Source organism: Mytilus galloprovincialis, chromosome 4 (genome assembly GCF_965363235.1).
Source record: "Mytilus galloprovincialis chromosome 4, xbMytGall1.hap1.1, whole genome shotgun sequence".
Classification (NCBI taxonomy): Eukaryota; Metazoa; Mollusca; class Bivalvia; order Mytilida; family Mytilidae; genus Mytilus; species Mytilus galloprovincialis.
Window position 1 is genome coordinate 36,016,379 of NC_134841.1, and position 24,847 is coordinate 36,041,225.

The following is a 24,847-nucleotide window of genomic DNA, read 5'->3' on the forward strand; positions in this document are numbered from 1 at the left end:
GCGAACTCAGCTATTGCTCCGGAAGGGTAAACAGATCCTGCTCAACATGCGACATTCGTCCTGTTGCTCATCTTAATACAAACCTGGTAAATAGTCTAATTTGGTAGGTCACATTCGTGAAAAGGGGAACGGGATTGTAGTTACGACATAAGGAACATATTTGCTATCATCTGTAAAATGGATATTCCATAAAGGTCAACCAACTCGTGATGGCGTCCGTAAAATTTACGAAGGTATGATTTCAAATACAACATTTGGAACTCTGGATTTAATAGCTTCCTTGCTAGCAGCAACCCTGTATGAAGAAAATATATTGATAGGAAATACAAGCCCAGGAATATCGTATCGTTTGCGATATAAACACTTCGTATGAAGGCGCTGCTTGAATTTTGCTAAATAGAAATGGAATGTTTCCAATTGGAAAGCTAAACTCATCTCTTTGTCGTAAAACGTTGTTTTCAAACTACCTTTGTTGTCAATTTCTAGATGTAAGTCAAGATATGAGGCAAATATATATCAGATGGCCAATTTTGTTCTTTTCTTTGTGCACTTATAACCAAACAGATGAGATTAAGCGATTTATTCATAAAAGATATTCGTACATACTTGTACAATGAACCATGATCTGAATAAATAGTTTTTTGCTAAGCAGCAGATTCCGTAATAAATAAGACATATTTTCCAGGTGTATGTGTTTTATTCCAAAAAATCAAACTGTAATTGTATCAACCGTTATGCAAAATTTGTATCTTAACGTAAGACCGGAATGATTACTTTTTCGAAATTTCGATTTTAGTTTTCAAAATGTCCTTTCTATTTATATAATTAATCAAATCTATTCCTAAGACGATAACACTGCATTTTTCATTCAGTTTCGGTGTATAGTGTTTGGTTAGTGAACACGTGTTTGTTTGCTTTTATTTATAACAAGATTGCCCTTTAAATTTGGTATTGAAATGTAAGTTGGTAAGCAGCATCAGTTCAAAGGCTTTGCAGTTAATCAAAAAGCCAATCACAAACTTAGTTTTAATTGAGAATCGAAATCCGGAATGTGTCAAAGAGACAACACCCTGACCAAAGAGCAGAAAACAACCAAAGGCCACCAATGGGTCTTCAATATAGTTCGTATATTTTAACTTTAACACATGAAGATTGTAACAATTCAAAACTTAAAATTAGCAAGCTAAGAGCACTTTTTGTGCTGACATGAATTTTCATTGATATGGTTATAATTATAAATTTACTGTTTACAAATTTTTGAATTTTTGGAATACTAAGGCTTTTCTACCTCAGGCATAGATTACCTTACCTGTATTTGGCAAAACTTTTAGGAATTTTGGTTCCCAATGCTATTCAACTTCGTACTTTATTTGACCTTTTTTAACTTTTTTGGATTCGAGCGTCACCAATGAATCTTTTGTAGACGAAACGCGCGTCTGGCGTATATACTAAATTTAGTCCTGGTATCTATGATGAGTTTATTGAAATCATATAACATTTCCTGGTTCAGTCTCATTTAAATTGATATATTTTAAAACCAAGTACTATATGTTTCTGTCCTAGTAAAACCAGCCTGTTACTGTGTATCAGACACGGATTTTACTTTGTTTAGAAATCGATTCAGTTTTGAAAATGTCTTAGTATAGTACTATATAGGTATATTGAATTAAAGTACAGGAAACGAAAATCTTTTGAAACTGACTGTGTGTTCCATCTTTACATTTCATTTACTTTTTTTCCAAAAAATGTGTTTGTTGTTTGTGATGAAAACATTCATTAAGGCGCAATCCTCTGTAATTAAGTTTCAAGTCAGATTGTTGTGGTGTTTTTCTCTTTCATTAAAATAGAAATCATTTACTTAAGGAAGTTAGTGGCTTGTTAGACATTTTACTACTCAATTAGTCTCGTAGAATATTTTTCCGTCAACGTGATGCATACGAAAAATCTGAGAGAGAAAGTTTGTTTCCCATAATCTGTGTTATCTTGCAAAAACGATAGCTGCATGTGATATCATTAGCATAAAATTGTGTAGAAAACTGGAAAATAATTATCGGAATTTTAATATGAATTAACCATGAAAGATTCATATTGGTTTTTTTCTTGCTTCTATAAATTCTAAACACTGTCTAAATATTTCGGAACATTCCCTGGTAAACAGGAACACCGTTTATTGCTGTACTTCTATTGCAGGGTATTGGGCATATTTTGTTAAAGACAATTCAAATATGGTTCGCATTCAGTCGAATTCATATGTATTGCTATGTTTAACACTAATTATCATTCTTTTGAATAATGTTGCTAATGTTGCAGGATTATATCATTGAATTCACTTCTTTGATGTAGCATTACAACATGTGCAAAAAATTCATGGAAACACAGAATGAACACATCTAATCCTATATTAATACATATCACAGAGAACTACGTTTTTGGCATTCTTCTAAGTTAGAAAAAGTATTCAATTTCTATACATAAGTTGCTTTTGAATTCGTTTCGTAGTTCGTATGTCCATTTTTTTTGTTAGTGATTAGTTTAAGTCGAGACAGATTCGGTTTTCCGATTGGACAGCATTTACAAAATATTCGGACGAATGTATCTCGGAATTGTTTGCTCATACTGCAGTATAATACGAAATTGATGGCATTATTACACAAAGCTACAATGTCAAGGACATCTCCGATTTGGTTGTAAACGGTGTTTTGTAACTCTGGTATAAATATAATCAGTAAACTCAAAATGCCTTGAGGAAGCTCCGTTATTAAAAACAACACAACTATTGCCAGCAACATTCCTGTTGTTCGATTATGTTCATGGTGTCGATCTGATTCTTCTTTCTTACCCTGGTTCATAAGGGCAAGTCGTTTTTTGTATGCTTTGTGCATAGCATAAATAAGAAGAAAAGTCAAAATTGACAGCATTACACATGGCACTAGCTTGATCATTATTGCCTGAATATAGAAATTAATTGTGTGTAAGGCATTCCCTTCCTTGACCATATGCACAGTCCAAATCTCCTCTGTTGTATTTCCCGTGAAATTGGCCGGAGTAGGAAGGGGTCCAATAAAATTCATCATATAATTTGGTATGCAGATTACAATAACAATAATGTACACAAGCGCAACCATTATTTTAGTTCGTTCTAATGAACACCACACCATTCCCCTGTTCGGAAACCATATATACAAAAACCGGAAGGTTGCCAGAGATATTGTAAGCCATATTGCAATATTGTGACAAACCAATGCAAAACTTGCATGAAATAATAGAAATCGGACAGAATGGATATTCCTTACTGCTAAATATGGAAGATTTGAATCTTTCAATATGTAAAATTCTATTGCAAACATTAGATAATCAGCCATCTTTAATGAATCTGTAACTGCCAGCCATGTAAGAATCAAGTTAGTCGACGTTATCATATTTTTTCTCGTTAAAACCACAATATTAGCAAGATTAGCTACTATCCCAAAGACACAAACAAAAGCGCTGACATATCCGTGCATAGCCGCATATTGAACTCTAAAAACTTCTAAAGAGGATGGTATCGATGTGGATGACGATTGAATAGGCGTTTCCGTAGATGGCATTGATTCAATAAATATGTCTGTTAAATTTGGAGGAACTCCTCCGAAATATGTATACGTCTTTGACATTTTGGTTCCGTGGAAAGAAGCTATTTGACCATCGGATATAAGTTATCTCTGTAATATAAAATAAACATGTGTATCATTTATTTCAATCAAACAGAATGAATTGAATACAATTCAATATTAAATATCGAAAATACCAAAATGAACGTTTCACTTACATCAAACCAATGCCCTTTATTATTTATAAAACACTTACCTTCAAATTTCAGTTACTGATGTGAAATAGAAACTTTCCTCATCATAAAGTTTGTTTATTATCTAAATGATATACACTTTGCAATAATCAACTTAATCCATGGCTCTGATGGCCTAATGAAATTTATAGACTAGGTAATTATCTCCCGCAGGACAAGTTGACCTATATGAATTTGACGGTTATTTTTTTATTTACTTATTTTGTCATATAGCTATTCACATGTCTTTGGTTTAATACATCCTTGGCTTTATTTTTTATTATTATTTGTTTTTGGCTTTTCCCGTTCCTAAATAAGGGCAACAGAAATATACCGCTGTTCGAAAGTCATAAATCGATTGAGAGAAGAAAAAATCGGGTTACAAACCACAACCGAAACAACAGAAACACTGAAGTGCAACCAAAAAAGAAATGACAATGCAACACGCACAGAAACTAACTATATTATGATTACTACTGCCATTGTTCTGACTTTGTACCGGACATTTAAAGAAAAAATATATACATTTGTAATTCATTATTTTGCAAACAGTAAATTTATAAAAATGACCATACATTTGATATTCATGACAAAAACGAATTGCTGACTGCTGGGCTGATGATACTCTCGGGGACGAATTTACCACCAGCAGTGACATCACCCAGTGGTGTAAATAGTTATCGAAGGTATCAGGCTTATAATCGTTTACATAAGACTCGACAGTGACACACAGATCAAAAGAGTTTGATAGCCAAACAGAAAATCACAAAATTAATAGTTTTATAATCCTATCCTAGAGATAAATAAACTGAAGTGAAGTTGCGGTAAATGGGATTTTTTGGGAAATAAAAAACAGTAAATGAACTGTAACTTTTATACTAAAATTATTTTCTGAACTTCATGCTGAACTATAACAGAGTTCTAAAAAAACAGCATGGTTTCAATTACTATATTTATGTTGGTGGTTTATTTCCTTATTCAAACGGGTGGTTCAATGAACTTCAAAATTTAAAGATGATATTACTGTATTATGGATGACTTAAGCTGGGCTCACACGTTCACGATTTTTACTGCCGTCCTTGACAGGACCATTTCCAATTAAAATTTGGCAAAAGTCAAATCAATTTCTTGTGAATCGTGGATGGAAATTCCAACTTTAATTAAAATTTGTAAAAAAAAATTTTTCATCACGACAACAATAAGATATTGTTCAGGAAGCGTCGATATTCAACCGTTTCCAAGCGAATTTGTCCCGATAATCCCGTTCTCATTCCCTTCTAATCCAATTTGTATCTTTCGCATGGTAAAACTCGACCGAGTCTGTCACGACTGCGTCCCGATTCTACCGAATGTAATCCGAAAGAGATCAGACAGTGACCAGAGAGTGAACCGACACTGACGAAAGTTATCCGTTCGAAAACTGTCGACATAGTCGGGAGGATTAGTTACTGTCGGAACGTGATCCTATCATGGTCCGCTATATCGCATTACAAACGGCTTTGTCTGGTCTAGGTCGTATTGTATTCTGTAATTGTCGGGACTCTGACGTGGGTATCATTTACGAATTTCGTATTAATAACGGGACTGTTCCGGAACAGTTTCGGCAATGACAGTTCGCAATCGACAAGATCTGGATGCAATCTGGACTCAATCGGAAGAAAAACAGCAATGAAAAATTTCTCCATATCATTCCCGTTCCACAGGACAGGATTTTTATCCGATACAGCAGAATCTGTCACGACATAGTCACGCTTGTAATCCGACTTAACAAAATCGGCTGAGTTTTGCCGAATGCTACGGGACGCACCTAACTGTCGGGGTGCTTCGCCGAACTAGACCATTCCCGACCCGTAGGAATCTGTTACGAACTTGAAAGACTGCGTTCAGACAATGATAGGACATTCCAGATAATTGAGGATAGTACTCCGACTTTTTCACTTTTCGTGTCCTTTCGCTGGCTGATCTCGAACGCGAGCAATAATCGGCAATGTGTGAACCCCGCATTAACCAGTTAAAAAAATGTTTATTATCTTAATTCTTTTTTTTATATATATTTTAAGAAATTTTACCATGGCAATACTTTAAATTCTTTTAAACAAAACGTTCTATTTTACAAATCAAAAAGTTACCGTCTAACCATTTATTCGCTGTCATGATTCGTTCGATGTAGGATGTATGGGCCTGTTGATGTTCATAAGCTAAGTAAGATGAATTTTAGTACTAAGTACAATATTTATATTTGTACATTAATTTCGGAGAATAAATAATTCTAAAGTATACTATATTTTCTCTAGAACTATTTAAATTGAATGTTTTTAGTTTCAAATGGTTGTTAATGTATTGAAACTTAGATTTAAACTTAAACATATGACACGTTTATATATAAAAACAAAAGAAGCTGTGGTATGATTGCCAATGAGACAACTCTCAACAAGATACCAAACGACACAGAAATTAACAAATATAGGTCACTGTACAGTCTACAACAATGAACAAAGCCCACCCCGCATAGTCAGCTATAAAAGGCACCGAAATGACAATGTAACACAATTCAGACGAAAAATATAACGGTCTTATTTATGTAAAAATGTATGTTAGTTTTGGTTTTCATATGATTCCCTGTGATCTTTTTATTATTGTTATATTTACAGATGACGAATATCGCTAAACTACTGTTGCCTCATACTTCCAATCTATTCACTGTACAATATTACCATCGACCCCCCACCACAACCACCACCATGTCAGTACCGAAATATTGACACAAAAGCTGACAATACCCAAGGGAACAACTGATAGTCTACTAGCTGACCTAGTTCTGTAAAAACAACACTCAAATATTTTGTCTCGACGGAGACCTTATGAAGGGTATTGAGGAAATACGTATAATTCACACTAAAATAACTCTCATTGTTTTCTTCGATAATAAAAGTTTTAATGTAGTTCATTAGAAAGTTGCATAGCCTTAGAAATTTTCTTAAATAATAACATCATATTTAACTTCGCTACGTATTAAAGTGAAAACAAGACGTCGGAATGTTTTAATTCAGTTTGGATTACTTTACGGTTTTAGGGTATTGTCTTATCATTATCGTAATAGCACAAGGATCGTTAAAAGAAAAAAGTTGATTCCCTCTAAATCATCTGTCTGACTTTAACCAATTATAGACCATGCTTTTTCTCTTAAATCATGTTTTGGGAGAAAAGACCGAAATGAAATCCCATAAAATAAACGCAAAGTAATAACTCGGAAATAGGGGGAAATAATTTCCACGAAACTGAAACCGAATAATTTTAATGGGGGTAATTTGAGCTATGCCTCCAACTATGAGATATAATACAATTTTGTGACTTAATTTCCTGTAGGCGGTTAGTTTAGGAAGTTGTATAAGGAAAACATTTTTATGTATAATGAGATCAATATTATATTCTTTATCTCGAAAATTGCACGTTCTTTTGTATCAAACGTCAACTTGGCTGAAGGAACATATCTTTGTTATCAAACAGAAAAAGTTGTTTTGTAAAAACATCTATTTGAAAAGCATTTAGCCTTAACAGAATTGTTGGAGTCAACAAGTGTGAAAAGGATAGGCTATATTTGTTTTTCAAAAACAGCAAACATTTTGCAGACGTATTAATTTTCATTTATCCAGTATCAAGTAATTGGCTTTATTTAAGGAAAGACTATAAAACTTTTTTTATGTCTATAAAGAAATTACATTAAAATGTCGTGCACACTGACTAACCTGCGTGGCGTGTTATTTAAAAGTGTGAACCACATTTTTTATGTTACTTCGAATAGTCATAAAAAATATTACAATCATTCCTTTTAATTTTACTTAAATTCCATTTTTTAATGAGTAAATCATTGATGATGTCACAGACACATGACAACATTATCTATATGAGCTGATATACAAAAGACGTTTAGCCAAGACATGGTAAATCCAACAATAAATAATTAATATTTGTCTATGAATGTGTTGTTTGGAAGTGTTGTGTTTCTTGCTTTTATCAATTTTGATGATGATTTTCATTAGATATATTGTTATGTAATATTTTTTTGCATAGATATACTGGTTTTGTTCAGATTATTGAAAGAAAAGTGTCCTAGAGCTTTCCATGGAGTGGTTTTCTCCAGGCTTTAGAATATCCTAAGAATAAATGGTTACTTCATGATTTTTCATGTCATCTTGTGTTTGTAGATTTATTCATATGAATAAAACTGGTACACATTTTTTTGAACACAGTATTACATAAACTAAATAAAAGAACATATTTTTTACAGCTTTAAGTAGTTTTTTAATGTGCTCTTTTTACTGTTGCATTTTCTTTTCATGATTTGGTAGGTTGCAATTTTCTATTCAGTTTTGTTGGTGTATAATGTTTGTTTTCTGTGCATTAGATGTACTGGTTTGTCTACCCATCTGAATGTCATTGTTTTTTGTTTGTTGTTGTTGTTTTGTTTTTTTTTTTTTTGTCTTTTTTTCTTTTGTACATATAACTGTCTAGACTTTAGAATGATCAGCATTCGTCAATTACTTTCTCAATAACGATTTTGCCTTGATTTTAACTTGTTTTAACTTTGGATCTATCGAGTATTTTGCAAAAACTGTAAAGTACAGATATAATCTCCTGTTTCCCTTTAAAGTAATTTGATTTGAATATTCCTATGTGTACTCTATCTGTCTTGTGTATTAAAGAAAACACCGGAATTATGTCGCATTGACGTTTGAATATACTTTAATTGTGTAATTATTCATGTCTTTTTTTCATACATGCACTTTGTCAGTCTAGTCTTCTATTCTTCCGTGTATACTACATTTCTTCTAATTTAATAACACAATGTTTTTGAGGTACTTTCAATGTCGTGTCTGGTCGTAGGTCTAGGTTTAAGTTTCAACAGTTCAATCAAGTTTTATCAAAAAGTAAGATAACAAAAATACCGAACTTCGAGGAAAATTCAAAACGGAGAGTCCGTAGTCATACGGCAGGTTAAAAGCTCAAACACATCAAACAAATGGATAACACAATGTGTTTTGTTTATTTTTCTGTCGGTTACGCACTTAGTTGGTGTCTTGTTTTTTCATCTGCTTGATTTTCCTTATTTGGTTTTGGTATATATTTTTTTTCACTTCTGTATGTGTTGTCATTTTTACAGTTCGAAAATTGTAGTTTTTTGCATCCCGGTGTACTAGTGCCAACGATTTTTTAATTATAACATCGTTCAAATATTTGGAATATGTCAAAAGAATGAAAGTTAAAACACATTATAACGAGTGTGAAAGTAGGCTTTTATTTAAATAATTCAGTTAAGATAAAATCAACATTAAATAGGCATTATTTCTTATATTAGTAAAATGTAAGGTAGTTATTAATGTTTATATCTGCAATAGACTCGAATAACTTCCTCTCATCATTAGGACCAACTAAGTATGCATTGACTTCTGGCATTAATATACTGAGCTGGAACATATAGGCATTACAAATTTTGTATAATACGTTAAGTGACTAGATATATTTTTCATTGAACAAGCAAGAAAAATATTTCAATTGGAATTAGACTTCAAAAATGTCATCTACTGTTATTCTTCTTATGTGTAGACACAATTGTTTTGACATGTCTATTTTGATGTGTTTTTGTATTAACTTCAGGTTATACTTCACATTATTGTATTTACTTTGCACTTCATAGGATATTAGCTTTTGTCTCATAAAGGAAGAGGTAAAAGAGGCAAACAAATGTTGCACAGATTGAATGAAAAATCGTTCGAACAATATATTTTACTTCTTTGCATTCAATTTCTTCTCGACGATTAGTAGAGTACAGTTTTTAAATTGCTAAACAATCAGAAATAAACTCATCATAGATACCAGGATTGAAACTTTATATTTACGCCAGACGCGCGTTTCTTATACAAAAGACGCATCGGTGACGCTCGAATAAAAAAATGTCAAAAAGGCCAAATAAAGTACGAAGTTGAAGAGCATTAAGACCAAAAGTTCCTAAAAGTTTTGACAAATACAGATAAGGTAATCTATTCCTGAGGTTAAAAAGCCTTAGTATTTCAAAAATTCAAAGTTTTGTTAACATTCATTTTATAATTGAAATGAACGTTAAAGCTAAGACCTGCATAAAAAGAGAGAAGAAATGTAAGGTTAGTTTAACTCTTTGATGGGCAGTGTTTCTCCATTTTTTATTTGTATGTATAAGTTTGATTCCATTAGAGCTGGTTTTCATCTTATTGATAAGTTCCGTTCTATTATACATAAAGATCACCCCTAATGAGAGTCAATATAATCCCTTTAAAGTTTTATGGTTAAACAAGACTTAAGAAAATAATCTTCCAAACACCTTCTTTAAGTCTATGTTCCAAATTAAAGCAAAAACCAATTGAGCGAGGATTACATCCATCAAGAATGATTAATGTCTACACTAATCATTGTTTTCTTCTCTTATAATCGACCAGGTCAAAGGAAATAAAACTGCGTATAAAGCTGCATGTTACCTCTATTACAATAAATTACCACTAGCCTAACATGGCGGAATACAGAGATTTTGTAATATTAAGTTCAAGTCAATGGGGTTTAGATTATTTTAACTACACGAAAATCATTACGCAGTTATATAGTATTACAAAACAACAAAACATGAACAAAGATTGAAAACAATCTTATTAATTCGATTTTTTAAGGGATTTTTGTTTTAATTGATAAAGGAGATCAATTTTATCATGCTGTAGCCATACAAGCTTAATAAAAGTGAAACAACATCAAGAACAAAATTACTTTACGAAAATCCATAACGTGTATTGCTTGTATTAACGCTTAAGAAAACAAAAGACTTGGTCAATCCAGATAAGTTTTGTTGATTTCATTTCGTACATTTGAAAAAATATGTAGTCAATTTATACTTCCAGACACCAATCATATAGAGGATGATGTTGGTGGTTCGACCTGCATATAAGAGGTTCAGAGAATATTTTACGTCGATGTTTAGTTGAAGAAAAAAAACATAGGGGGATCCAAACTTCAGACCCCTACTCTAGATTAACAAAATACTTCCCCTTTAATTTGGGGAGTGTTAAGAACACTTGTAAAATTTATTTTGAAGTGGCTAAGCTAATCAGATCGTTAATATTCACCAGAGTAAAAGAACACGTGTTCAAAGCACACATTTCTATTAAATGAATATACCATAGAAACAATTAAACACATATGAGGCCGAAAGCAAAAGAGCAAAAACATTAAATAAAGGTAACAGTACTATACCGCTGTCTGAACGTCATAAATCGATTAGAGAAAACAAATCCTGGTTACCAACTAAACCTGAGGGAAACACGTCACCTATAAGAGGAAAACAACGAAACAACAGAAACACTGAAGTGCAACAAAAAACAAACGACAATGCAACACACAAATAAACGAACTATAAGGCAACAACTGCCATTTCTCAAACAGAAATATGAAATAATCCAAATAAACTCATTTTTCACTTTACCGAAAATTTACGCTAACGCCTCAGTTTACATTGTAAATATAACACTTAGAGGTAACGGTAACCTTAAATTTTTATTGTCTCTGCTTTCGGTCTTTATGAATATTTGTCTCACTGGAAATCAAACCATATGTCCTTTTTTTATCAATTATAAACAACATTTGGTGTTCGTAACATGTATTTATAAATCCTTCCTGAAACTCCCAAGCAAACTCGACTTGAATCATTTCTTTCCATCGAAATATGTTTTATCACAAGAAAAAATCACAAAAATACTGAACTCCCGAGGAAAATTCCAAACGGATAGTCCATAATCAAACAGTAAAATCAAATGATAAAACATATTAAACGAATGGACAACAACTGTCATATTCCTGACTTGGTACAGACATTTTCAAATGTAGAAAAATGATGGATTAAACCTGGTTTTATAGCGCTAAATCAGTCTTGACAATCACTTTTAAATATAGTTCCTTTTTAATTGATACCCGAAAGCACTATATCAGATCTGACTTATTTTGGCTAAAGCCGTGGTTGTTTGCTTTTAAAATTAAATTTCGGAATCAGTTACACAAAAAAACACAATTAAATGGGGGAAAATAGAGGTAAAATACACCAGTATTTGTTTTTGTTACTTTTATAATATCATGTACATGTATGATGTAAAACTAAATGTCCACATGGGGGCCTCCTTTTTTAGTAAAATTGAAAGACCGTATTTGATTACCAGCTGTTATAATTGGTGAATATTTCAAGATAAAAACGATTGCAAAACCTTATTACTCAATTGATGAGATTTGTTTTTCCTAAAATTATTTTACTTTGATTTTTCCTTGAAATTTACATCTAATAATCCTAACAAAATCTAACTGCAGCCATTATCAAACTTTATAATTTCCATAAATTTGATGCTCGCTTCCAGATAACCGCTGCTTGTCAGACTAGATCGCGAAAAAAAGAATAACAAACCTTGTATGTTCGGAGTGAGAATAATGTGACTGTTTAGTATGGTTACATGTTTTCTGTGGACGATTAACCTTGTGGACGAGCAGTTCAAACTCTATCTTGGTTGGTGTAAGACAAAATGAAGTATGAAACATTGAATAATTACTGTTTGATGTTGACAATCATAAATTATTCACAAAGTCAATAAACTCATCATTGATACCAGGATTATATTTGTGGGCAAAAAGTAAAATCACAAAAATACTGAACTCGGAGGAAAATCAATTCGGAAAGTCCATAATCACATGGCAAAATCAAATAACAAAACGCATCAAAAACGAATGGACAAGAACTGTCATATTCCTGACTTGGTACAGGCATTTTCAAATGTAAAAAATGGTGGATTGAACCTGGTTTTATAGCTAGCTAAACCTCTCACTTGTATGACAGTCGTATCAAATTCCCTTATATTGTCACCGATGCGTGAACAAAACAAACAGACACAATAGTTAAAAATGTCAAAAATAGGGGTACAGCAGTCAACATTGTGTTATCATATTAATCACTATAAAAACAACAAATGTAACGAAGAAGCACACATCAAATTAACATCCTCATTTTGATTCTATTATACGATTTTATTTGTCTATGTAAAATGCACCCATCAAGGAAGGAGGGTTTTGAGTACTAGTGTAAAATTGCACGTTTGAAATTCGCACAGATAGACATGAAATAATTTTGTCGTTCAAAGACTCATCATTTGCGCCCGAACAAAAACAAAAAATTAAAAGGCCAAATATATTAAAACGATTCCTATCATAGCTATAAATGTATGTTTTTGACGTGGTTTGCGGATACAAGTTTTGTCGATATTCTAGTCGTACAAATGTTATTGACAATCATATTAAAGAGAATGAAAAAATAACACAATAAAACAGAATGTCACCACCTATCTCCTCTATAAACTCCTTCAATTAAATTTGATGGGCTAATTAAAAAGCGACATTAATTTCCTGTTTCCTTTAAGTACGAAGTTTGAATGATTGTTATTTTTGACAGTTATCAGAGGGAAAGCAGCATAGCACTGATATAAATCAATAATTATTATCTTAAATATGCCATATTATAGCATGCATGGCTGACACAAATCAGAGAATCAGTCAATTGTCAACTGGTTTAAGGTCAATTGATTTCTGTATCCAGCGTGATGTCAATTTCCAACAAACTATGCGTTCGTATTATCAAGTTAAGAAACCGGTATAATAAATAACGTTGACCATGGAATTGGAGATTTTATGTGTGTAGAATACGGTCAGAGAATTGGATAGGATTAACAATAAATACAATGTCATTCAAAAGGAAGGGCAAATGATTACAGCAAAATCCAAGTTTATTTGATGAAATATATTTCACTCTTTAATACAAAAAAATGTAACAAACTATTTATAAAATATTTGAAGCTGTCATTGGAATAAAATTGAAACTAGAAAGTTCATATTATAAAACTAATTATAAAAATTATGCTTAATTGTCCCTGTATTTACAGACAACTTTGCCATTCAAAGTTCACACAAATATGTAAACTCGAAAATCTAAATCGCGAATAATTCAAATATATTCGTTCCTCTACATTCATATATACAAATGTATTTATGTTTAAAATGATAGGTTTTACTTTTCCAAAAGAAATAAAAACTCGCTGTGAAACTAAAATGCAAACAGACAAATTAAATGTAATTGCTATTTCATATCAATATAGTTGTTGTTGCATGAAGGAATTTATATAGATATAGATCAATGTGCCGGAAATGACAATAATTGAAGTAATAAATCAAAGCAGGACGTGACAAAACATACAATTGTATGAATAGGACTTTCCATATCCTAGAGATGGGCAAATAAGAATTTATAAATACAGTGAAGCCAAATAACTAGTTTGGCCTTTAAGAATACCTAAAACTAACTAATTTAAAAGTACCTTTTTATATCCTTGATATTTTAGGCCATTTTTGTGCCATAAGTGAACCTTGTCCTTTATCATCTACAGTATCTGTTAATATTTTAGTAATCATGCATTGCTAATGCAGAAATATTGATTATTGAACTGTTGTTTAGCTTCTTGATGTGGATACATTGGTTTTCTTTTCAGTTTTATTATACCACTATGTGCTCTCTGGTGGTATTGAGATAACAAGTCACGCTTGACAGTTCTTTCTTGATAATGCACTGTCTTCAACTTTTTACGGTGTTAACTTTTTCTTTTGAATGTTCACATTTTTTTTTTATTGGGAATGCAGATAACGTACATTAACTTGTTGAACTGTATCCATTTTCATACAATAACATTAATACCAAATATTAGAACTAGGTAAACGTAAGAACGAGATAAACGATAAAATAAAACTGCATGGTGTCATTTTCGTGCGCTCAACATGTGATTCTGTGTTGAATATCATAAGGTAAGATCGAGACCAACAGTGTTCGAAAAAACCCAACGAAGTAATAAAACGTTGCAGATTGTAAAAAAACAAAAGTAAAATTATCTATGAATAAAATTGCCCGAGGGAGTTGCACATTTTGTTTTATAATCATAGCACGATTTTATAAACCGGATATTAACAACCAAAATTTAATTATCATTTAATTTTTTCACTTGCATATTAGGCTCCATTTCTCACTGGTATGGTGATACATGATTAATGGTTTACAATGTATGTTCACACGAGAAATCGATAGACTAAAATAAATCTTTCTTGTTAACCTTGTCAGTTGATTAATTCAGTCAATCTCAAAACTTTCTCTTTAAATAATTGACGTTGTTTGCCGAGAGATTTATTACATAGACGGGGAAAAGGGAGAGAAACTTGTCAGTGAACAGAGACAGATTTCAGGTGAGATAAGCTGGTATAATTGATAATTTAAAACGTTTAAATCCGCTTGATTTCGATGCATCTTTCGTATGTCAGTTGCTTAGTGGTTGTTTGTTGGTAAGGTTCATATGTGTTTCTCGTTTTTTATATAGATCAAACCGTTGGTTTTTGAGTTTGAATGGTTTTAGACTAGTCATATCGGAGCCCTTTAAAGCTTGATGTTCGGTATGAGTCCATGCCTCCATGTTGAAGAAAAGATCGTACTTAGACCTAAAATTGTTACCTTTTAATGCATTGTGACTTGGATGGAGAGTTTTTTCATTGGCACTCATACCACAACTTATTTATAAAACGATACAAACCAAATAAATGCCATAAAAATATGCAAAATATAAAACACACTTTGGATCATTTATGGAACATAGCCAATTCTATTCAAGTGCAAAAATAAAGGAAAATATCTTGACATTATGTTCGGTAACAGTCTATGTCGTTAGAAATAAGGAATATCATCTTCAGATTTGTTCCTTGTAATGAAAAATTAAATTTGAACTTTAAGAAATGTCAGTTATTACAATGTAGAACACATCGATATAACAAAATTGTAGAGCTATTTCCTTGTCTTGAGAAACCATAAGTCTGGAATCAGTTTTATGGTGATGAACAAATTAAAGTGAAATCATTATCAAAAATGACGGCAATCGATCAACTCATACGAACCAGGAATTGCAACACTGAGTGGTAAATAATAAATATAAATGTGTTTTCAAACAGCATTAAGTCTTATGCACTTCAAAGTAAAGCATCTCATCAAGGCTATAATCGTAAAAGATTAAAATAAAATATTTTGCAAATGGAGTTTCTTCCACGTGAATTTATTACTAAAACTGTCAGTTTAAATTCTACCTTTTTCTGACAAATTTGATCAATTTACTATTCCTTTGGGAACAAAATGTGTTATCTTAGATAATCTAGTGAGTAGTTTGTAGAATAAGCAATAAGGGACTACGCATATCAGAAAATATTGATAAGACGGCATTTGTGTTCATTTTACTGTGAAATATAAAACAAATTAAATCAAGAAGCATAAAACCAATTGATTGATTTGTAAAAGCTAAAAAGCTTTTTGAAGACAGTCGTTTGTACGATTATTTATTCAAATCATATTTTACTCGGCTGTATTAAAAGCTAGAAAGAATATTAAATTATAAAACTTCTTGAAGTTGACATTAAAAAGACCAAAACTTAAAGATAAAAATGATTATGTTTTGTATATTTTTCTTTGAAAATAATGTGGTATGATTGGTCAAGACTGTGTCGCATGGTTTAAAAAAATCATATCTCAATTTGTCTCGTTAAACGATATTAAACTAGGTAAACAATCCAAGACTCAAAAATATAAAGTTTGGTACATAGATTACAAGAAAGGAGCTTCTTAAATTATTTTGTGGTCGGGATTCGACGTATTGGAGCCCTATCAGATGAAGGTGATTCTGAAAGTTTTGCATGACTAAGTATTCAGCAAAAAGAGTACAGAAAGTAATAGCTAAAAAAGAAAATATTAAGTGAACAGAAAACAAAGAAAGAGAAAAACATCAAGCAGCTCAGAAAAATATACAATTACTCCAAAAGAAAAGCAGTTTAAGCCCTGTAGGAAAACCGGGGTCCAAATAAAACGCTCGTTTTTTTAATTTCCCTCTGTATCAGTATAAACGTTATTATCATTTGTTTAACAAATAAACAATGTTTACTTGAATTATAAAAACATTGTTTTTTAATTTATGAAATGGCTCCTATGTGTACTAATATCATTGTGATAATTTATCCTGCGTTGCAAAAGGCGGAGATTTGAAATTTCCTTGGCTTTAATGAAAGGGAAGGATTTAACATTTTGTCTTCTGCTTTATGATATTGATTGGAAACAAGTAAGCAATTTTTACGTTTACCATGAAGCCACTTCCTGTTAGCCGATATCTTGAATTTTAACAACACATTGTTCAAAAAAAAGTTTCTGGCCTCTGAATATTTGGTCTGCATTTTCCATATCTGTCATGTAGCAACCTCCGTTTTGCCGATAGTTGAAATTATACAAAACTCATTGTAAAATTTTGTCGAAGTATTCTTAGTATCAGTGAAAGGAATGATCAATATTGCCCCAGTATACATGCACATGCATGTTTACACCTCATATGACAATGTCATTTATAGAATTTCATACAACAATGTGTGAACACAACTACAGGTAGCAGGCAAAATAAATAAACATGTCAAAAATAGGGGTACAGCAGTCAACATCGTGTTATAGTCTTTAATCATTTTCAAAACCAACCAATATGTCAACAACAAAAAACAAAAAGGCATATAGACAAAGCATATTATCAGAAGGTTGATGAACCAGGGGTATGTCACAGAACGTCTCGTCATTTTTCTATAAAAACGTTCATCGAAAGATATCAAGACCTTGCTGGTTAGTATTCCGTATCAACTCCACAAAGAATACACGATGGTCATGAAGTTAGATTCTGGGTACTAAAGTTGTTAATCATCTTAATAACGTGTTATACTATTCTCTTATTATTATTTAGGAATATTACTTTTACAATTTAGTCTGAATTTAGTCTATTTTTATTGATATGTATTTAGCGTGGCTCGGTACTTGTACATCCCGTCATTGTGTTATTATTCTATAATAATTCTCGTATTCTTGTCTCTCAGTTTTATTAACGAGTTTTTCCTATATCCCATTTGGTTTTACTTTTATACATATGGCGTGGATCAGTACATCCCGTTATTGTGCTATTGTAAATATTTACTTTCTTGTCTTTTATTTTTTTTTTTAATGTGCTTTGTCAATATGCCCGTTTATGTTTCTTTGGTAAAGATATGACGTGCCTCTGTTTTTATACCACCCGTCATTGTGTTATTGCACTACAATAGATTTGTGTATTCTTGTCTTTAATGCTTGCTAATATGGTATATGCATCATTTTTAGCTTCTTTTGTTACATATTTGTTTGCTTTTATAGTGATTAAGATTATTCACAATGTTGACTGCTGTACTTCTCTTTTTGACATTTTACCTATTTCATCTATTTGTTTTGTTCACACATAGTTGTCAATATACCGGAAGTTGATGAGACTGTCGTACAATAGATATCAAAGGTACCAGTCGAATAATTAAATACATCAGACACACGGTTCGTGTACAACTAAACTCATCAGTGACGCTCAGATCAAAATAGTTAGAAAGCAAAACACGTACAAAGTGAAAGAAATCCGTAGTTTTTCGAATAATTCATATTTTTTCAAAAAGTAAATTAATAAATTGACCATATAATTGATTTTCATGTCAACACCGAAATGCAAGTCATACAAGTGAAAGATTTAGCTAGCTTTGAAACCAGGTTTAATTCACCCTTTTCTACATGAAATGTGATTAAGATGATAAAAAATGTCAGAACCTAGAATTTCACTTCAAGACTTCGGTGATATAGGGTATATACTGTGACATTCCCGGCTTAGAGTTTATATCCCCTGAGCCGAAGCCCCAAGCCGGGAATGTCACAGTAAATACCCTGTCTGAGACCTGAATTACACATATATTACGGATTACCCCTGACTTAATGTTATTTTCCAGTGCAGGTATTTGTTGAACATTCACAATGCAGCATGTATATTTATTACCAGTTTATTGTTTATTAAATATTTTGAGAAATCCATTTAAATGCACCTTTTTTATATTGACATTTTTTTTTTCGTTAAAGAGTAGTTTCAATAAAGTTTTTATATATTATTGTATGTATGTGTGGCTGTTTTATTAATACAACACATATATTGAAAAACCCAACCTGATATGTTCGGCGTGAAGGATTTTCTAATTTGCTGTGAACATAATTTTATCAATGTAATAATTTTAACATTAAATTTAAGAATTAAAATGAAATTGGGTGATTATGTATTAAAAATGTATAATTAACTGAGGCACGTCATTATTTTCCCTCTGTAAGCCTCTGACATTCCTTAGTGTTCTGTATAGCTTTTGACTACGTCACATAGTAACCGGTGTTATGATGACGTTTTTGAGGTTCCAATTGGGGATAAACAAAGGCAACAGTAGTATACCGCTGTTCAAAACTCGTAAATCTATGGACAAAAAACAAAATCGGGATAACAAACCAAAACTGAGGGAAACGCATTAAATATAAGAGGAGAACAACGACAAACCATTAAAATGTAACACACACATAAACGGACTAAGCATTAGACAAAATCCGATGAGAATAACAAATATAACATCAAAACCAAATACATGAATTTGGAATAGAAAAGTACCGTGACACGTCTCATAGTAATGTGAATTCACACTAAAATATAAGAGAAAACAAACGACACAACATAAAAATGTTACACACACAGAAACGAACTATGATATAACAATAGCCATTTTCCTGACTTGGTACAGGACATTTTTAAAGAAAAAAATGATGGGTTGAACCTGGTTTTGTGGCATGCCAAACCTCGCACTTTAATGGCAATGTTAAATGTAACATTAAAATGACATCATATTATTACAGGACTACAATACAAATAAATAGGAGAACGTTTTAGGCAAAGAAACACATGAATAATAGATAACAAAAGGCATCAGGTTTAAAATTCAATACGCCAAAAACGCGCCTCGTCCACACAAGACTTACCAGTGACGCCCTTATATAAAAGTTCGAAAGTCAAAAAAGGATACAAAATTGTACAGCACTGAGGATCAAAAGTTGATAAAGATTGTGCCAAATACGGCTAGGGTTTTCTGCTTGTGATAAGAACATTCTTATTATTTACAAACAATTTATGCTATTGCAAACAGTTAATTTTATCAAATGAATATAAAATATATACATGATAAAACTGAAGTCTTAACTAATTAAAGAAAACAAACCCGAATACATAATACAAAGACCAAAAAATACAGAAAATAGACACACCCGACTAAGTCCAAGCCTCAACGAAAAAAGTCATAAAAATGACGTCACATACGAAGTGGTGAAAAGGCGCAAAAATTACGTCACATTTGAATTTCTGAAAGAGCACAAAAATGACGTCACATTTGAAAAACTATTTTCTGAAAGAGCACAAAAATGACGTCATATTTGAAAAACTATGTCTCAAAAATAAGATAGAATTAGGGTTGATTTATGATTATAATAGAACTAAATACTGATATTACATTTACTATATAGTAGTCTAAAATCGGTCATCTTTTCAGTTCGTTGGGTATTTGTGTTTGAACTTAACACACGGGGAAAATACGCATTGACGTCACTACGCTACTTCCGACGTAGAAAAACAGTGCAGAATACGTTTTTTCTGCACTTTTGAATAAAAAAACATTTCTAAAGGTAAGTTTTCATTGTTGTTCTCAATTATTGCTAAAAAATGCCAATTTCCTAATGCCTGTTTCAATCCCGACTTCCGAATGTCTAAAAACATTCTAGAACTTCACAAAATCCCACTTCCGGCCTCCATTGCTTTGTGTACATTCCATTCAGCGTCATCAGTCTTGTGGTAGGCAATACAGGTCAAGCAAATCATATTTTTAGGGATTTTAAAATGCCATGCTCCTCACGTCTTTCGCGATTTTCCCGCGAAAAAAAACCCACCAAAATGAAAGAAAAACTATATGAAAAAACGATGTCCATGCCATAATTTTGTACAGGAATATAGAGAAGGTTAATAAAAAACAATTTACATTTATTTTTCATAGATTTTTTTTTTTTTGTATTCATTATAAAAACATCGATATTCTGACTATCATGACTGTAGGTAAATATTCATACAAAATTCCATTGATGTCGAAAGGGATGACAAAAGAATGAGGTTTCCTGTTGAATAAAACCCAAAATTATTGCAAACTATTTTAAAGCAATATCCCACAAAGAAATAACGTAATTGCCGTAGACTGAAAAATCCCCTAATTGACAGTAGAGCAATTTGATTGGGTAGAACGAATTGACATCACGTGATTTTGACGCCATTGAAATTTTATTGTAAACAAACAAGGTCAGAAGGTTCAGTATGGGACAGCATCGTACATTGACTTACGAAGAAACAATTATGAATTACCAAGCTTGACAATGCATGGTAATAAAAAATGAAAGCTAAGTCTACAGAAAAAATAAGAAAAAAATAGCCTTAGGATAACGACTTATTAACACACCTGGATAAATACAATGCACATTGCAATACTTTTTAATCCGTAATATAAAGCGTTTATAGGCTTATAATGATTTAAAATTTACCAATGTTTCAAATTTTCTTCAAATAGAGTATATAAAAGGTGTCATAAATCAACAAAAATCAGTCGAGGTACATGCATGGTGTTGCTTCTCATCTTACTACTTTCTGTTAATAGCATTTTCCCAACAATACGGTTTAATAGATCAATTCTAGTCCAAATAATTATGACGTCTGGCAAGCTATTTTAATTTGTAGGAAGGCGTCCCAGAAAAAAATTAAAATAGCCTTGCCAGACGTCATAATTATTTGGACTAGATCAATTCGTATTATATATTGTGACGTCACAGTGCGTTCTAAAAGGCAAACGATACAGTTACATGGGAAATGTCAATGTTGACCAATGCTAACGAGAAATGCTATTTTTGATGAAGTCTAAATGCGAAATATTCAGGGATAGATGCACTTTTTTAATGATTCGAAAAAAGTTCATCAAAATATACCAAGACCTTGTTGATAAATATTCCATATCAACTTAACAAAAAATACACAATCGTTTTATAGTAAATATTCTTTTCTATGTCTCTGTAAAAATGACTTTACAGTTGAGTCCATTTTTGGTAATGTCCATTAGGCGTGGTTCGGTACTTATACATCCCGTTGTTGTGCTGTGTTGAATTTTTGTAATTTTGTCTTTAATTTTTGCTTTTGTGCTGTGTCTGTCTGCCTTTTCGGTTTCCTTGTTCACATATTCATTTAATTTTTTTTTTTTTTTACTTTTAATATAGTGATGAAGATTATAAAACAATGTTGACTGCTGCGGGATTCTCTCGCTGTTTTGTAGACCCATTGGTGACCTTGGGCTGTTTTCTGCTCTTTGGTTGTCCCTTCGACACATTCGTCATTTCCAGTCTCAATTTTTATTTGAGTTAAGAGTTTACAGTGTAATGTAGGTTTTTGTCCCTTGGGCCCATACCCGACATTTCCTTCTAATCTATCCACATTAGAGGTTATTGGGTTTTTGTTTGTTTGTTTTTTTAGGAAAAGCATTATTTCAGTTGGCTATCAGGTCACTCTGTTGGTGTTTTACATATGGAGGTTAGATGTTTTGAATAAAGATAGACTTCACATCAGTTTCTATCATCACACATCATTAAATACTACTTAAAGAAAGAAGATATAAAAACAAAATAATCTTTTCTGTGGTTCACTTACTAACTTATTATTCATATCTATCAAGAGTAGTAAATAACTTATATTGCTTTATTGATTGACAGGCTCTTGTAGATATATCTGAGTGAGCGATTAAAGACTTTTCATGAACGACTTAACAATCTTAAGATATTTTTTAGTTGATTTGCAAAAGTCTTTTTTTCTTAGAGTGTAAGCTTGATGACGGAAAATTGAATTATTCGGTCAAATAAAATTACTATCTTAGGACAACACTCTCGTTGGATGCAAATTTGTAAGTTTACCAATATACCGTTAATAATTGAATCAGACAAAAAGTGATGGGAAAACATTAATAGATGACCTAGCTGCCTATCTTTCATCATAGTTTACCGTTACATATCGTGACAAGAAAGGATAAAAGTTTCTTTTTAAAAATGCTGAAGGTATTATGGTGGAAAGAAAGTACCCGGCCACGTCCACTCTGTGTTTTTGTTAGGTGTATCTCTACGAGTATTCATCTGATAGTTACATATTTGATTTTCGTTCATCTTTTGGTTTATGAAGGCCATTAGATTTCTCGTTTGAATTGTTTTACATTTGTCATTTCGGGGTAAATTATAGCTGACTATGCGGTATAGTATGCTCACTGTTGAAGGTCGTTAGATGACCCGTTGTTGTTCATTTCTGTGTCATTTGATCTCTTGTGAAGAGTTGTCTCATTGACAATCACACCCCAACTTATTTTATAAGTATAGAATATTGTTTTTTGTGCTTTCAGTGAAGTGTTATAGTCTTATCTATTTTAAACTCGTATACGTTGTTATTTGGACTACCCCTTTTGTATCATCTCATTTTATACACAACAAATCAGTAATGGGTACTTTCTGTGTTCGACTGGTTTTATTTTAAATATAATTGGTTTGAGTTTTACTGGACATTACTCGATTGTTATCTGAACAATACTAAACAGCCTGAGCATGCACTCGACAAGTTCTTAACAATTTTTTTTAAGGATAAGAACCATATTCGACCGAAGTCTGAACCATACTCGAACAAGACTGAACCATAATAGACCAAGCCTTAATAATGCTATACCTATTCATAATCTATTTCTTTGATAGCAGTCACATTTAATTGCTGTACTTCCATTAGACATTAAAGAAAAAAGATAATAAACATAATAATTACTGTTATGAAACGTTCTCTTTGATTCTTTTTTATTGTTTACACTTGTTGCGTGGGACATTTATACATTCTATTTACTATCCTTGTCGCATTGTTTATCTTTCATTGAAATTTGGTACCTGATGGGTATTTCAAATTCCCATACTGTTAAGATCAATTTGATATAACTAGCATGCATAATTAATTTAAATTCTTTCAGAGCGTGAAGAAACAACAATCAAATAAATTAATGTGGCAAAAAGTTGTGATTTTCTGTTATTTAAGTGTTATGTTGATTAAAGCATGACATTAAATGTATTTATATTCACGAGCACGACTGTTTTCTACAGTTTCTTCAACATCTTGGTTGTATGTTGGATTTTCGTTATAGATCTTTATGCTTGCTTCAATTTACGATGATGTTATGGTGTTCAATTAGATCCTATTCCACTTCTGAATTAATTATACAAAGCAAACTAACTTTGAGAAAATGAGCTTGGAAAAAAATTAGGATAACAAGAACGTTTTGACTTTATATGCGTTGAACTAGCACCAAAGAAAAGAACAATATTTACAATGTTCGGCTACTGGCAAAAGGTTTATACACTAATGGTATCATTTGAGTTATTTTTTTTAATACGTCTAGAGGAGGAATGCATGTTAAATGTGAACTAAGAAAAGTCAAAACGACTAGACTGCACATACTCTTACATTATGTAGTTTTATGTCCCCATTCAAAACCAGATTTTCAATTCGATTAGAATCAAATTGAAATTGAAAACAACATTTAAAACTGAGACAATAAATTATGCAGAATGCTAATGAACATTTTGTTACTTGCTTCACTGATTTGAAAGTGATTTTCTGTGTTTATTTTATGACTATGTGTGTATGTCAAGGAACTGAAAAGGGCGATTCGTGTAGGAATTTCATATATAAGACAACACGAATTCAATTATGTTTTTGAAGTTTGAATCTTGTTAGCATATATCAATAAGACAGTAAACAATTTTCCTCAAATATAAAAAAAGACTGTTTTATAAAGTATAGAATAAAATAGATAAACATGTTTAAAAGCTGTGAATATGAATTGATTCAAAACTTATAAAGGCAGAAAATTCCATTACATACCGTTATAAATCAAATG

At 31.8% G+C, this 24,847-nt stretch overlaps 1 protein-coding gene across 2 annotated transcripts in view; it reads right to left on the reverse strand.

The window, feature by feature from the left end:
• Positions 1-565: 565 nt before the first annotated feature.
• LOC143072009 (G-protein coupled receptor dmsr-1-like) overlaps positions 566-24,847 on the reverse strand; it is a 92,997-nt gene continuing 68,715 nt past the window's right edge. For both annotated transcript variants that reach the window (XM_076246755.1, XM_076246754.1), the window contains one exon: positions 566-3,701. In XM_076246755.1, the coding sequence (XP_076102870.1) occupies positions 2,466-3,653 (1,188 nt within the window). In that variant the 5' untranslated portion in view covers positions 3,654-3,701 and the 3' untranslated portion in view covers positions 566-2,465. The remainder of the gene's footprint in view (positions 3,702-24,847) is intronic.